Source organism: Talpa occidentalis, unplaced genomic scaffold, assembly GCF_014898055.3.
Source record: "Talpa occidentalis isolate TD23 unplaced genomic scaffold, MPIMG_talOcc4v2.1 talOcc4.7, whole genome shotgun sequence".
Lineage (NCBI taxonomy): Eukaryota > Metazoa > Chordata > Mammalia > Eulipotyphla > Talpidae > Talpa > Talpa occidentalis.
Window position 1 is genome coordinate 10310214 of NW_023605083.1, and position 17192 is coordinate 10327405.

Sequence of the window (17192 nt, forward strand, 5' to 3'; positions counted from 1 at the left end):
AACACAAGAGACTGTGGTGATGGTGCACAGGTGAATTGGTGGTGGGAATTTTACAGGGACTACACCTGAGAGGAGAAAGCACACATTGTACAAAAATGAATGATGATGTAAAATATATATATATATAAATTAATTAATTAGTTAAACACACACACAATCAATCAATCTATTTAGTACTCCTTCTCCTCCCCTGAATCTTCTCTAACCCCCCTCTTTTATTTTATGGTTCTATTCCTTGCGAAATATATTCTTTGCTGAAAGTGGCTTTTAAGTGACTGGTAGGTGAAAAGTGTCATGACTCAACAAGGCAAGATTTTTATTTTAGTTTTAATGTCATTGTTTCAGGGAGAATGAATACTTAAAAAATATGTGTATTCATGGAAAGAAAAAACAACAAAATATGAAAACTGATTCAAATATATCATTTTCACCTTTGGTTTAATAATTACTTTTGGACTGTCTTTATTCCTATTTCTAAGTGTATTTTATACTATTAGCTTAATGAAAAAATATTCTGAAATTTTTTTTTCTATTTTTACAATAGAATAAGATATCTCAAATTTGTTATTCTAGGAAGGTCTGCTATTTCTGAACTCTGCCAATTGGAAACAACTTCTTGATGTCAGAGAACTTCCTTTTTGAGAAATGTGCTTGGCTTAGAATTACTTGTACCCCAGTTTTGCCAAGTGGGCTTGCTTATATCCAAGAGTTAAATCATTTTTTCTTTGACATTAAAGAGTAGGTTAGCCAATTTACATTTAGGTCAATATTTTTAAAAGGGAAAAATCTGCTAAGATTGACCTAATACTGTTTTGTAGCATTTTTCATTTATTTTAATATGAATTCAATGAACGCTTAACTTCAAACATGCAAAGTAAAATAACGCAGCCTCAGCAATTACCTTCAGACCTAATTTTTCAAGGTTTCTACCCATGAACCCAAAGTAACTTTAAAAAGTGGCACAAGGGGTTGAGACACAACCTGTGAAGCTATCTGCAGCCACTCAGCATGAGTTGGATCCCCGGCCAGGGAGATACCCACATGGCACAGCAGATTTCTCCTGTCTCACCTGCTGCTCCCCCTAGCACTGTATTTCAGTCAGTCTGCCTGCTCTGTTCCCTACTCTGTCTCTGGTGAATCCTCACACCCCCCCACACACCTCTGGCCTGTACCCCAGTTCTTGTATGCATAAATAAATAAATCTAAAAAAAAAGTAACCAGTATGATCAAATATTGGGGTAATGGGGAAAAATAATGAAATTAAAGACTGCCACCAAAATAAGACCAAGACCAGGAGACTAATTTATCCCAACTGGAAGAATGAAGTTGGGTGTACCTTAACCTTGATGTTACTTGTAGTGACAGAATCCTGTGTAACAACAACTGCACTTGTTTCTTCTATCCCAAGAGGTCAGAAAAGTTAAATTGTGCCCATGACATTGTATGCATTTTATTTCTTGTTATTTAACAAGTAGATCTATTTTGGGAAATACGTCATCTCAAGGAAGGAAATACATCATTTTGAGGAACGCAAAAACTTCTTGCAACACTTTTCAATGTTGCCTTTTAAAACATTTTTCTTATTTCTATACATAACTCCAAGTATTTCTTCCCTGTGCCTTCTGTTTTTTCTTATATTTGTCTCACTCTCCTTTAACCAACATCACTCAATCAAAATTGTTTTTTCATTGGTTTCTATCTAATGTTGAAAAACTGGGTGTGGGTTGCGATAGGTGTACAAAAAATTTTGGTAAAAATCTGTAATGTTAGGGAAATTATTGTTTTCTTTTTCATATTTTTCTAAGATAGTCTATCAATAATTTTACAGATTGGTGAATTAAGGAGTAGAAATAATTGCATCCACTAATATGGTAATTGTGAATTTTATTTTTAATTGGGCTTAGAGGAATCAAAACATGTTCACATTTCCCAAGCTAAAATAACACAAATCAAAACTTTGGGTGTCTAGCTGAAATATTTATTTCGTTGGTGAGTCAAAGGAGGACAAAATAATTAGGAATATTTTGAGCTGTGACCTGGAGACTTTTTCTACCTGTTTCTTCTGACATGTGCAAAGGATCACCACTGTAAGACTCAACTGTAGTCTTGGCTGCCAGTCAGATCATTGTGTTGGGCTTACAGCAGGACCAGTATCTAGTTTTAAATATAGGTTTGGAAAGAGGATTAAAGGCTGTCTTAATGGAAGGAAAGTTTAAGAGGCCTGACTTTTCCAGCTGATGCTCCTCGTTCTTTTTGTTTAATCACAGTTTGGGTAACAACACAGTATACTAGGTAATTCATTGGGAGAGTCTGTGGACTGTGTTACATGGAATTATTGTTTCCATTCACATTGGCATTACAGAGTAAAAATTAAAACCTGTCTCTAAAAGGTTGACCCTTAGAGCAGAGTGAATTTTTTTGTAATACAATTGTTATATTTATAATTTCCATGTTTTGTTTTATGAGCTAGTTAGGAATTTTTTTTTAAGTGGTTTGGATTTGTCTTCTTTTTTTGTTCTTTATTTGGGGCCTGCTTTTTTCTCCCTCGACTTATTGTGCTTAAAGAACTTCTTTAACCCTGACCAATATTTTATGGAACAACTCTATTCTCTCTCAAATTTGGAAAGGAAAGATGGAGCTCTCTACCTTGTTTCTATTTTGTCGACTCATATCATTCCTCTCTCTGTCCATATTGGAAAAAAAAATCTGCCATAAAGACCCTGGCCCTAAAACAAGAGCCTGAAGAGCAAGCTACTAATTCTTTATTTGTTCAGGATTGCTGGCCCGTCTTTAAACATTGCATTGACTGTACTTGGTGAAGAAAAGGCCCTATTCCTGCTTCTGAGAAGTGCTAACCTGACAGGTGTCAGAGGTAGGTGACCTTTAAAGAAAATATTAACTGAGAACAAAAGCATTAGATGGTTTCTAAATGAGCCAAGGCTACTCATCCAGCTGCCCTTGAGCAATAAAAAAGGAAAGTCAGTGCATTATACACCGGGTCAGTGATAAAAGCCATGAAAAAAAAAAAATCTTTCTAAGTTAGACAATGCTGATATTGGCAGTCCTTGAACGCTATTTAAAAAAAAAAAACACACTTCTTTTTGAGAAATGCTTAATGGGGCACAATTAAGCGGTCTGTAGAATTGAATGACCTTTAAATTGCTGTAATCTCATGAGAGAAACCTTTCACACACAGCATCTACTTTCGAAAGAACATTCGCATGAAAATATTGTCACTAATTCACAGGGCACGCCAAACCCATGTCCTGTGTCTTGCTGCCTTTTGGACTCCTTCATTGACAGAGTAAAGATGAGATCACCAAAGATGCTGACCTCAAACATGTCATTCAATTAAAAGCCATCACACTGTTAAAATTCAAAAACAAATTTAATGGTGAGCAGAAAGGAGCAAACATAAAGCCTTAAAAGGCAACAAAAAATTTGAGCCTCTGTCTTTCCTTTCCAGTAAAATCCTTTTGTTTATAACATTTTTCTCTTCTCACTTCCCTTACTGTGTCTTTCTAAACATATATATATATTTTAGAAAACAAAAAGAAATAGTGTTGAAGAAATATATACAGAATGAGACTTCTGAAATCAGTTCTGAATCTTGAAGATCAGTTCCCCCCTAAAATTTATATTTTTAAAATAAATCTACAGAAAAATTCACATGATGATCACCTCAATTTGCATCACCTGTCTCTCCATCTCAATTATAGCTACATATCTTCATTTTTTATTTTGACTGATTTACTTGAATGTTATAGGTATGATACTTTCCTGAACCCTTCACTTTATATTTTCTAAGAACTATTATGAAATCATAAAACCCTTTTGCATGGTCAAGAAATTTTACTATGATAGATTAGTATCATCAAAATAGAGGACATATTCACATTTTCCCATTATTCCAGTAATTTCCTTGGATGTTTTGCTTATATGTTTGGTTTTGGATCTAGAATCCAGTTATCTCCTAAGCATTATATCAGTTGTCATGTTTCTTTAGTTACATTTAATCTGGAACAATTCCTCTCATTTTTTATGGAAAGGGTTTCATCGCTCGACACTGATTTTTTAAGAGTCCAGGTCAGTTATCTTGTAAAATGTCCCAAATGATCTAGATTTTTTCTGATTTCTTCCACCATTAGATTCAAATACTGTTGGCAGAAACACTACATGGGCAAAGCCATATGCTTTTTATCATGTCCCATCAAGAGACACATGGTGTGAGCTCTTCCCATTGCTGGTGATGTGAAGTTTGATTGCTTGATTAAGATTTCTCTGGTGTAAAAGCCCTCTTCTCCCTTTACAACGAATATGTAATCTATGGAGCATAAAGTGAGACATTGCATCATGAAGAATGTATTCTCCAAAAATATTTTACTCTTTACTTTTAGCAGATATTTATGTATCTTGACTAATCTGTTTCACCATGGTGGCTGAAACATTGTTTTTCTAAATCTGTTTTACCTTTACATATGTGAATTGGCTAATATTTTTTCATAAGGAATTTTTACTTTACCTGTTTGTTATTTTTTTAAAAGTATCATTACAGACTCACTGATTCTTCTTGAGATTCAAACTGCCCCAAATTTGACCAATTGGAACCCATGAAGATGAAATTCTAATTTGAGATACTTACTTGTGATTATAGTAAATATTTTCAAACATTTTTCTCAAAGTAAGGATTACTGCCAATATCATGGGAAAATCTTTTTTTCTTTAAAAAAAAAGAGATACAAATGAATAACAAGGGTTTATAGCTATGTATTAACAACTTTCATTTTCTATAACGACCTATCAACTCTAAGGCAATTGTGAAATGTCTTGTTATAAATAAGTGTTAGAAGCATCCTATGCTTGTATTCTGATTTCAAACTGCCAAGAACAATGGCTGACCTTCAATGGAGAGCCAATAAAAGTTAACTGAATACAGTGAATTAATATTGCAATGAAAATGTCAAAATCATGAAACATAACATATAGTAAGAGTCTAATTATATAAATTTCTTTTGTTGTTCACAAGTGACTTTTACTTCCTTATTGCAACTTGAAATTCTCAAATTGCTAACACTATAGCTGAAAAGATAGTCCTTTACTAACTTTCCCTTATTTTATTTCATAGAGAGTATATACTAGATACACAATTTGCAATGGCCTCTAGGAGTTATTTGGATTCAGCACACTGGTAAGTGGCTATTCCTCCTTTCTTATCAATCTGTATTATTTCCTGTATCAATTTTTTTTGCCAAAGTACTCTGAAAAAAAATTTTTTTTGAGGATATATATATTTATTTATTTTATACAAGAACTGGGGTACAGGTCAGAAGCACAGGAGGGTGAAAGAATTCACCAGAGCCAGAGTGGGAAGCAGAACAGGCAGACAGACTGAAGACACTGCTGAGGGGAGCAGCGGGCGAGACAGGAGAGGTCTGCTGCGCCATGTGGGGTTCTCCCTGGCTGGTGGGGTATCGAACCGGCGCTGCAGAGACTGTAGACAGCTTTGCAGCACAGCGCTCAACTGCTGCACTACTGGGGAGGCCCATACTCTGAAAATTTAGACTGCGAATTTGCTTAGTAAACATTAGAAAGTGGAGCTCTTTAGTCCAAAAGAATGGACTAAAACATAAACGTCTCTGTAAGAAAAACTATGAGTGGTAACTAAGAAATAGATGGTTGTGTGCATTTCAAAAACTGACTCTAATATAAATTTCCATTAAAAAAAAACCCTGCTTGGGCCTCCCTGGTGGCGCAGCGGTTGAGTGCTGGGTTGCAAAGCTGCCCGCAGTCCGCAGCGCTGGTTCGATCCCCGGCTGCTCCCCGGCCACCAGAGGAGGGTCCCACATGGCACGCAGACCTCTCTTGCCGCCCGCTGCTCCCCTCAGCAGTGTACTTCGGTCCCTCTGCCTGTTCTGCTTTCTGCTCTGGCTCTGGTGAGTTCTCTCACCCTCCCGCACTTCTGACTGTACCCAGTGCTAGTATGAATAAATAAAAATAAATCTTTAAAAAAAAAAAAACCCTGCTCACACATAAATTGTGTCATATTTACAAAGTGGTTAATATACTCATGGATTATTCAAAGCTGACTGTAAATAGTTTAACCCAACCAGGATACTTGATCCTACCAGAAGGTAGTAAATCACTTACTTCTTAGAGAATTAGTATTGTTTTCAAGTCATTGTGAGGCTATTTAATGCACAGATGGGAGTAATTGCTTTTTCCTAATTTTTTTTTTTGCTATTTTATTGAAGTTTGACCTGTGTATATTAATTCATAAGCCTGATATGTTATTTTTTCATTTTTACCAAATAAGGCAAAGTACATTTTATGATTTTAGGATAAAGTGATTATTTGAATTCTCCATATATAATATGTGAATGGAAGCTATAAAATCATATGAAAACATTCCCACTGAAAATGAAGGAGATCAAATCATTATGTAAAGAAATTGGAAAATTGTGCAGTAGCCTTTGAAGAGATGCCATGGTAAAGTAGTCTACTTTTTAGATAGATTGTTTTATAGCAAGTAGTTTCAATTTAATAGTGTATTTTACCAACAAATATTCCACTGGGATTCCTGTATATATTAGGAAGACATTTTCACTAACACTGTATCAACTGATCACCAATGTTTATTTTGTTTCATATTGTTGATCTTACAGAACATCCTTGTTTCATTTTTCAGACCTTGAGTTACTATTTATTAAATTAGGGATACAGCCCGCTAAATTAATAAATTATTACTGTGGAGGCTCTCTTGTCTTCTGAATATATAAGTGCATTGCTTAAATTACTCTCAGGGAATAATTTACACATGAAGAGGCCCTGGTGGTTAAAAAGCTTTGTGTATATCTTATGTCAGGAAACAGTCCTGGACTGGGTGCTTAAGTGTGTATCAAAGCAATTTTTTTTCTTCAAAATAATAACCATTTAGTTATTCTGAAGTTCCCAATACACTATGCTGGAATCATGAATTTCTCATGCTTTACACACAACTCTATCCCAAATCTAGGTATTAAGAAATTAAAGGAAAAAAAGAATGGTTTTGGCGAGACTTCTCCACTGGGTCATAAACTTTGTGACAACAGGAACCTTACAATTCTTACATTCTTAGAGCCTAACTCTGTGTCTGGCACATGGAGCAGCAAAATATAGCTTTGGTGAATGTATCCATGGATGAAGTACACAGAAAGAGTGTACCATTATAAAAAAATTCCTTACTTGGGCCTCCCTGGTGGCACAACAGGATAAAGCTCAACCTATGAAGCTGTCAGCAGCCACTGCAGCACGAGTTCGATCCCTGGCCAGTCAGGGATCTACCCACAAGGCACAGCAGACCTCTCCTGTCTTGCCTGCTGCTCCCCTCAGCCGTGTATTTCAGTCAATCTGCCTGTTTTGTTCCCCACTCTGTCTCTGGTGAATCCTCTCACCCCCAGCACCTCTGGCCTAATATCCCTGTTCTTACATGCATAAATAAATAAATCTTTTTAAAAATCCTTACTTATTCTGAGTGTAATTTTTTAAAACTTTTTTTAAAGATTCATTTTTATTGGGCCTCCCCGGTGGCGCAGAGGTTGAGCGCTGGACTGCAAAGCTGCCCGAAGCCTCTGCAGTGCCGGTTCATTCCCCCGCCACCGGTGAGGGTCCCACATGGCAAGCAGACCCGCTGTTCCCCTGAGCAGTGTATTTCGTCGGTCTGTGTGTTCTGCTCCCTGCTCTGGCTCTGGTGAATTCTGTCACCCTCCCGTGCTTCTGACTGTACCCAATGCTTGTATAAATAAATGAATAAATCTTTAAAAAAAAAATTCATTTTTATTTATTTATTTATGCATACAAGAACTAGGCTGTAGGCCAGAGGTGCAGCAGGTGAGAGGATTCATCAGAGACAGAGTGGGGAGCAGAACAGGAGGCTCCACTGAAATACACTGCTGAGGGGAGCAGTGGATCAGACAGGAGAGGTCTGCTGTGCTATATGTAGGATGGCTCCCTGGCTGGGGATCGAACAAACTCAGGCCACAGTGGTGATAGCACTGAGAATTAACCCGTAGGCCGCAAGGGAGGCCTCCTTTTTGTGGGTGTAATTTTTGCAAAAATGTTTACTGTCTGTTTTCTTCCTTTGCATCTTTTCCTTTCTCTCCCCCCCCATTCTTATAGCAAAGGAGAAGCAATGGTTATTTTTTATTTATCTGATTATTTGAGTTCATGCATCAAAAATCTACCACATCTAATAGGAAGATAAATTCTAAGAAGAAGTAACTGCTTTTTACACCTTAATACTCTTAAAGGATCTCATGTTGTGCAATTGACCTCAACTTTCAAATTAAACAAAACAGTTGCAGCTGAAAGAGTTTGCAATCAAGTGATGGTGGAGGGGTAGGTGGTGTTAGTGATCAGAAGATCTGCCCTACACTCATCTTTTCTTATTCTTCATCAAGCATTCTATTTGATGTGATAATGTCAATCTCTTTGCTTTTCTGTTCCTCAAAACTAACCCATGGTGCTTCATAGGTGCTACATACTACAGTATGAATTTGGTAAAATAATTGTTGTTTGGATAGATGGTTTTACTTCTCAACATTTTCATTAATTTTTTTTTATTTTTGGTACTTAGTACTAAAGGAGATTGCCTTACTATATATTTTCAAAATGTTTTCTTTCTTTTTTTAAAAAGATTTATTTATTTATGCATACAAGAACTGGGACAGAGGCCAAAGATTTCTGTGGGGGGGGGAGAGGCGGTGAGAGGACACACAAGAGACAAAGCAGGGAACAGAACAGGCAGATTGACTGAAATACACTGCTGAGGGGAGCAGCTGGTGAGGCAGGAGAGGTCTGCTGCCTCCTGTGGGTATCTCCCTGGCCTGCCGGGGATTGAACCCGTACTGCAGTGACTGCGGATAGTTTCATAGGTTGCGTCTTAACCCCTTGCGCCACCATGGAGGCCCCTCAAAATGTTTTTTATAATTACATTATCAAGTACCTAAAAGGTTGTTTCTGATATTTGCATCTCAAAGTGCAAAGATAAGCTGGATGCAAAATAAGTCTGCTGTTATTCCTGATTTGATTGCTTTTAATTAATAGCCAGCTCGTTAGAATCGGTTATAACTAATAAATGGAAAGATCGGCATTAATTCCTTTGTCCAAAGTTGAATCTAGAGTAGTCAGAGTACTGTTCTCTTTTCCTTTTTTCCTACTCCCGGTCTTTTTGTTGTAAAGAGGTCACATAAGGACGTTGGTGAAAGGGCTCGGTGCGCCATCTACTGACCGAATCTAAATTTCCACTCTGGCGAATAAGAACTAGCACTACGTTCGGTTTTAAAGCACTTAGAGAAAGGAAGGGTAATGGAGAAAGACCCTCTCTGACTCGAAGTATTTATTTGTTACTCTTGGAAGAAATCTGAATTTAGGAAACACAATGCATAAAGAAGATACCAGGCACTTGGCGCGAGTACAAGTCACAGTGAGAATCCCAAGAGAACCTGGTTGGCTCTGAAAGAAGTTAACCAAACTCTGAAATCAACTCATACGAAGAATGGGCTTGTTGTCTTTCACATGTATGCTGAGCTGCACTCGCTTCCTTATGGTTGCAGTGTATAGGAAATGGCTTTATCAATGGCTCATCCAGATAACTCAGTTTCCTTTCTTATGATTTCAAAGAATACTTCAATTTTTCCAAAACTTTACTTTTATCAAAACTTAATAAATCATAGCAAGTTGGTCCACCCTTCATGTAGCTCTTACACATCCAGCTTTTCTTTGTGTGTGTAAATTTAGTCCCTATTCACACAGACAGACACAGCTACCTGTACACTTATATACCTGTACACTTATACGATGATGTGCATCTACATACAAGGGGCTAAATTGAAGAAACCTAAATCCTTGGATTTGGATTAAAACGTTACCCCTCAGTTGTCCGAAATTTCCATTCAATGCTCAATCCGTTAGAAGACTAGGAGGTATGGGGGGGGGTCCTTAAACTCAAGATTTTTTTGTTGTAACTGGGGTAGAGGAGAGTAGTACTTTCAGGGGTTCAAATCACTTAAAGTTGGAGACTTGTTGGATTGGAAATTAAAGTTGGCCCGAAGTGGTGCAATCTGATTCGGGTTACTTTATCTTTTTTTTTTTTTTTTTTTTAAATTCTGGAGAACAGAAACATTAACCATGAGGACCCTTGATGCTGCAGGTAAGCTCCTTCCCCCTGTACCACTCTCTTTAATTCCAGGGCCGAGACAACTTGCTTTCGAGATTTTAAGAAAGCAAAAGAAGCAAGAAAGTTGAGCCCAGACAAAGGAAAGAGACAAGGAAAGCTGTAAGTCAGGGAGAAGAGAAAGGAACTAAGATAAAGAAGTCGGGAGACTGGAGTGAAAAGGGAGTAAAGAAAATAAAAAGGACAAAAAAGTAATGAGGGCTGGGAAGATGCAAGGATCTTGATTTAACGAACTGAAGTTACACCCATCTTTCACTTGCAAATCAATGGTCTAGATCTTATCCGTTTCCTTTGTAAAGGTTGTCTGCATTGCTAAAGGAAGCTAGTTGGTACCTCCTCAGCCCCCCCAGCCCCCACCCCACACCCCACGCGTGGCTACGCTCTTCTGTCCCGGGGTTCCGAGACAGATACAACCCGAGTGGGAACGTTTGCAGGAGCGCGACTTGGGGAACGCGCCTGCGACTGATTGTCACCCGGGAGCCTAACCAGATTAATATCCAGAAATGGATTACGTTGGCTGTCAGCAACACGTTAAAAGATTATAATCCAATTTATACACATTAGAGTCAGTATTAACTTTATCTGCTATTTCAAGACTCCCAGTTGCCCCCCGAATCCTCAGAGGACCCTCTTCCACGTTCTGTGCAACCCAGCAGGTTGTCAGGAGGGGCAACCTCCCGAAGAAAACAACTTCAATCCTGGTCCCCGAGGGTCCGCCCCGGCCCTCCCAGGTGTCTCGCCTTCACCTGGGCACCGCTTTGTGATGCCTCCCAGCCGGGGACTACCTACGCGGGGGGCGTGCCCTTGGAAGGAAACGTCGTGCTTGTTTCTCTCTTGTTCATTTCATTTTTACATTTTCGGTGACGGTGGTAGCGGCAGAAGGGCAGGGCGCGGGGTGGTGGGCGGATGCCTGCGAGGGGCTGGGAAGCAGGCCAGGGGATTGTTACCAGTTTGCACAGTCTCAGCGATTGCTATTTGATGCGTGTTTGTAGGGTTGGCATTCCTCTCGCTCTCTTTTCAAATAAGTTTGTTTGGGGATGAGCTCTTGCCTTTTAGCACAAACCCACAAAAAAAGACGTGGTGCAAAGTAAAAGAAAAGCCTGCGCCCCCCTCCGAGAGAGCTAACTAACGCTGAAGCCTTGATGGAGCACCCCTTCTCCGGCTGCTGGGGGCTCCACGCAGTGGCTACATTCCAGCAGTTTTAATCCGTTTTTTATTGTAGGGAGAGAGGAGTTTGCACGGGGGCTGGGAGGGCTCCCCAGCTGGCCGCTCTCCCCACACCAGCGCCCCCTCCCCGCCCTGCTGGCCACCTCCCCCTAGCGCCCCCCCTTACCCCAGCAGGAACCTGTTACTTTAAGCCAGGCGTTCCAGTGTGGCGGTGCGGGCCGCCGGGGTTTCGGGAGGTGGCCGGTGATTGGCTCTTTCGAGCTCCCCCTGGCTCGCTCGCTCGGCCTCCCCGCGCGCCCCGCCCCGCCCGCGCGCCCTCCCTCCGCCCCGTGAGGCTCGGAGCCCCGTGTCAGGCGCCACGGCGCATGCTCCGGAATCTCATCCTCTGGCCCTGGAGCTGCTGCTGCTGCTGCTGCTTTTGCTTTTGGGGCTGAGTTTAATAAGCCAGCGAGCGAGCAAGCGATCGCGGGGGGAAAAAGGCAGAGAATGTCCGCCATCTACCCTCCGCTCCTGGGCGCGCTCTCATTCATAGCAGCCTCTTCATGAATTACAGCTGAGGGGGGCGCGGGAGGGGGGTACCACACAACACCCCAGCAAACCTCCGGGCCCCCAGGCATGGCTAGCTCGGTAAGTACATGCAAAAATAATAATAAAGACCCCCCCCTCTCCCCGCCTTTCCTCCCTCGCCCTGCGCCTCCGACGCAGCCCAGACAGCGCCAGGGCTCCGCGGTTCCAATTAGAGAAAAAGGTTGGTACGGCTTGCAGGGAGCTGCTGCCTCTCCCTCAGCCTCCGCTCTCCGCCCTCCCCCACCCCCCCGGCGCGCGCACACACACATGCACAGACACTCACACACTCCAACACACACGAACACACACTCGCCCCTCCACCCCCCGCACCGCCCTCCCGCCTCGCCTCTTTGCAATCGCAAGAAGCGCACTCGCTCACACGCGCGCACTCACACACTCGCACACTCGCACACACACACTCTCTCTCTCTCACACACACACACACACACACGGTGGAAGGAGGCGAATAATAACTCAGCCATATTTCAGCCGCCGCCGCCGCTGGGAGCCGCGGGCACAGTCCGGGGACGCGGCGAGCAGCCTCGGCGGCCGCTAAGATGGTGCGTTCTCCGCGGCGCGCGAGTGTGAGCCCGAGTGTGAGCTGACAGCGGCGGGGCCGCACGCAACTTTGCCCCCGCGCCCGGCTGTGCGCAGTCGAGGCTCGGGGACTGTTCACCCGCCGCCCTGCCTTTCGGAATATGGTTTTTCTGGGGGGAGGTGGGAGGGACTTTGGGGCCACTTTTGCTCATGGAAGTGTGTTGCCGGGGCTCTGTGGGGCTGGTATCGCCGATCGCGTGGGGCTCTTCGTTGGGGGGCGCGGGGTACCTTAAGTTAGGGATGCCTCGGAGTGCGTGTGTGTGTGTGTGTGTGTGTGTGTGTGTGTGTGTGACGACGTCTCGTTTTTGCTGTGCACGAACCCCGTGGTAGGAGCACGGGAGTTTGTGCCCATCAGCAGAGGCTGCCTGTAGTTTCCATTCCGCCTGGCACAGCGCTCCACACGCACGCACACACACACGTACACAAAGACTTGCTCGGCGTGTGCCTGTCGCCGCGGTACTTTCGCGGAGGGGGCTCGCCAGAACCCCCACTTGGAATTCCAGCGACCTCCCTTTCCACGCCGGGAAACCGCCCGGGCATTGCCTCCTAATTGTCTCCTAATTTGTTTCCGATGCATTTTGTTGTCGTGCTTGTAGGAGCTAAGTGTGCTCTCTTGCCTCTTTCCCCCCACATCTTCGGACCCCCTTTCGGATCGGGGGTAACATTCCCTTACAATCCCGGCCGGTGTGGATGCGGGACCCGGGGCGCCAGGGGCCGTGCTGGCCCGCTAGGGTGTATTTGGGGGTGTGGGGTGTGCGCGCCCACGCGCGTGAAACGTGGATGCAGAGGGCACCGCTGTTTCCTTTTATGTGCGTTTCAAGAAGGAGGAAAAAAATGTCAGGCGCAATGTTCAGTGTCGAACGGTCGCCTTCCTGTTGTTCATACTGTCTCTCCTCCCCCTGCCCGCAGTGTGCCGTGCAGGTGAAGCTGGAGCTGGGGCACCGCGCCCAGGTGAGGAAAAAACCCACCGTGGAGGGCTTCACCCACGACTGGATGGTGTTCGTGCGCGGCCCGGAGCACAGTAACATACAGCACTTTGTGGAGAAAGTCGTCTTCCACTTGCACGAAAGCTTTCCTAGGCCAAAAAGAGGTAGGGCTTGAATACAAAAGGAGCTCGATAAAAAATGTCTTTGCCGGCGGAGGAAACAATCGCTTGGCCGGGGCGGTCCCCCTGCCCCTCTCCCTGCCCCCCCGCGTCTCTCTCGCTGGCGCAGCCTCGGGACCTGGGTGCGCGGCGCCGCGCGGGCCAGGTCCCTGCTCCCGCCCGCGCGCGCGCGACTTCGGCTCCGTGAAAGTCACCACTGTGAAAGGACCGTCAGGTGTCGAGTGTTTATTCATCCCAAGCCAGCCCTCACCGGTCCTCTGGGGGTAGCCGCGGGTTCTGTGGGGAAGGTGCAATTAGTTGTGGGGTTAGGAGGCGTGAGGAGTGGGGCTGGAGGGAATAAACAGTCTGCGCTTTTTATTTTTTTCCTGGAGAAATTGACATTTACCTGTGTTATTAGCAAGAATTCTTGAAATCTAATTATTGTTCCGTTTTTGCGAAGTAGCTTCTTTAGGGTCCTGCCTGCCTTCCGATGTATGGGACATAGGGTGCTAATTGTCACAGACTTTCCTTTTTTTTTTTTTTGTGGATTAGGCTCCCCACCACCCACAGTTAGGATTTTATGTTTAGTTGGGGGCTTACTGGTTCCTAGCCCCCAGCAGCAAGCACTTGACTGCTCATTAGATTTTGAGCACGTTCCCAAGTAAAGTGTCTGCCCAATGTGATCTGCGGGGAAGAGGGTCCCTGCAAAGGTCGAAGCTAAGTTTTAGAGGAAAACGCTGTGGTCTTGCCTTCTGCTTCAGCCCTTCCCACGTCGGTGTCTGGTTTGCGTAATCCTGTTCAGCCTCTACAGTTCCAAACATTAGGGACAAGACAGTTTTGGAACAAAAAGAAAGGAGGTGCTATTTTAAAAGAAATTTGTAGGGGGCTCAAGAAATCCCGATTTCTGTTCTCTTCAACCTCTGGAAAGCTACTGTCTGGTTGTTTTAGTTGGATTAGTGGAGGTAACAGTACAAATACAATAAGGTGCTTTGTTTGTGAGCAGGTTTATTTATCTAAGTCGACACAATGGTTAGTAGTTATCTTCTGTTTGATCCATAATCTTTATTGGCATCTAGAACTCCTGCAGTTTCTTAAGAGTAACATCATAATAAATCCTTTCTGCTTAGAGCTATGTGGAAATTATTGAACATCCAGGGGCTGGATGTAAAGAAAGGAGAAATACTGTGTGCCTTAGAGATGGCAGACGTTTGTACTGATGCTTATATTTGTTCCCAGAGCTCTTGCTATGGGGCATAGGATGGTATGTTTTGTTTTTAGTGGTTTGTTTTATAGTGCCTCTGAAAAACTTGAACAGTTGAATTTGATGGGCTTTGCTGGATGGCTAAGAAATGAATCCAGCTTCTAATAGGGGGTGGGAATTGGCATGGCTTATAGGAAATAACATTTAGATTTTGTTAGCCTTGTATATCAAAATGTAGCCAGGGATATTATAGCTCATATTTCCTGGAAACTGTGATACGGATGAGTACTGTCAAGTTTCTGTCAGTGTATGAGGTATGTAGGGAAGGAAGCATCCTTTGCTGGGATCTTGCTCTCCCCTTTCAGAGGAGCTGCTGCAGAGGAGTTTAAACAAAAGAAACCACCTCCTAGGATCATTGGTACACACTATTGTGACTATTTGGCTGCTGTTCACTTTGAGGTGAAATGCACATAACAAAAAAAAAGCAATATTTATTATATTAGGAAAATTAAGGCACTTGTCAGATGTAGTTCTTAAGATAACTTTGTGCAGGTACCTTGACAATCAACAAATTGGCATTATGAAATTAAAGATGTTCAACTTCCCAATATTTCACTACTGTTTCTCTGCTGCAGTGGGTGTGCATGGTGATGTTTCTCTCCATTTCCCATACTTAATGATTTTCTGTCCAGCCTGGGGAAAGCAGGAAGGTGCTGCCCACATAGCCCACACCTGGGAGTTGTTGCTAGGCGTGGTAACCTGCTTGATAACAGTGATATCGTCTCAGATGTCTCTAGTGAGAGATGTCTGCTAGTTGGATTGACTCTTCAATTTTATTCTCAAATGTAGGATTTCTTTATGTAGTCTATAAGCCATTGTTTTAAAATGTTTAATTTTGGATTTTTATTTGTTATGTGTGCTTCCCATGATGTGACAAGTCCTGGGAAAAATGCCAGTTTACATAGCCCAGGAGAGACCTTGTCATACTGTAATTACACATGATTCAGATTGCAGGAGAAGGTTTCTGTTCATTGGGAATAGTTAGTTGTAAATTCACGTAACACCAGCCATGCCACTTAATCCTGGGACTTATATTTTGGCTTAGAAACTTCTTCCATCTCATCAGATTATATATAAGAATGCCAGGCAATTCAAAGTTTGCTTCTATAGGTTTTAAGGTTCTGTCTTTGTGATATTATAGATCTATAAGTGATAATGGGAGAAATTGCAAGTTAAAAGATATTTAAGAGAAATGTACATACTCTAAATTAAATAGTAAATAACTGTAATAATGACAAGTTAACTCATTTTCACCACATACAGTTGCCTCTAAACAAAGGTGAACCTTAAAACTGAGGATGAACTGCTCAGCTCATGTGAAAGATGAGACCTTAGTTTGTAAATCTTTGGTTTGGAAAAGTGAATTGATTTTTAAGTTGATTTCTTTTATTTCACAGTAATATTATAAAAACTTGTAGAGTAAGAACTGGCAGCATTTTCAAATTGTTGTCCAATGAGAATTACGTGTACCATTTCAGAATTGGGCTAATTTGACTTGAATTAATGAGGTTTTACTATGTCCGAAAGATGTGCTGTAGACTTGTCAATTGAAAACTTAAGCGCAAAATCCTGGCAAAGAGATTCTGATGAAATAGTGAAGCCTGAAATATCCATTAGCCATTACAGAATAGGCAGGTCAGAGTATAAAGCATTTTAAGATTATCTACTTGCAAAACAGAGGACCATATTTTATTTATTACTACCAAAGATTTATAATAGTCTGATATGACAGAAATGAATACTCACATTCAAAACATTTCATTTAAAATATTAATGTTTTCATTTTCTGTACAATGTGAGTTTGAGTGAACTTTCTTTCCAATTACAGCCATCTTTACTATTGCAATCTGTTCCATTGACATTTATGATATGAAATCTGTTGCTTAGTATTTTATGTAGGCTAATCTGGCCACTGGTGTGATTTGATAACTTTTTTATTTGTAGCCTTAGTCCTTTGAGTGGGCAGATAAAGCATAATCAATCCACGCTTACAACTTTCCTTTGATTTAAGTATTTAAGCTTTATCGTGTAGGTCTGATTTGCGTTAATAGTCTTTTGAAATAATTATGATAACTTTTTTATCAGGGTATCTGAAATTTGAGGACTTACTAGTTGAAGATATTATGTGGCATATTTTTTCTTCTGAGGTATTTAAAAGGTTTAAAGATAAAATAAAGATGGGTGACCATACTGATATATTCAATTAGTGTTACAAGATTTGTGTTGGGTTCTGTATGGAATTAAGATGACCAGTGAGAACAATTTTATTGCCTCTCATTTTGAAGCAGCGTAAAGTATAATTTTCA

At 41.8% G+C, this 17192-nt stretch overlaps 1 protein-coding gene across 2 annotated transcripts in view; it reads left to right on the top strand.

Moving 5' to 3' along the window:
* The first annotated feature begins 11718 nt into the window (after positions 1–11718).
* MLLT3 (MLLT3 super elongation complex subunit) overlaps positions 11719–17192 on the top strand; it is a 285529-nt gene continuing 280055 nt past the window's right edge. The window contains exons 1-2 of one of the 2 annotated variants that reach the window (XM_054689447.1): positions 11719–12004; positions 13451–13631. In XM_054689447.1, coding sequence (XP_054545422.1) covers positions 11993–12004; positions 13451–13631 — 193 coding nt within the window. In that variant the 5' untranslated portion in view covers positions 11719–11992. Of the gene's footprint in view, positions 12005–12269; positions 12505–13450; positions 13632–17192 lie in introns of those variants that run through there. The other variant, XM_054689448.1, reaches the window with a different exon arrangement.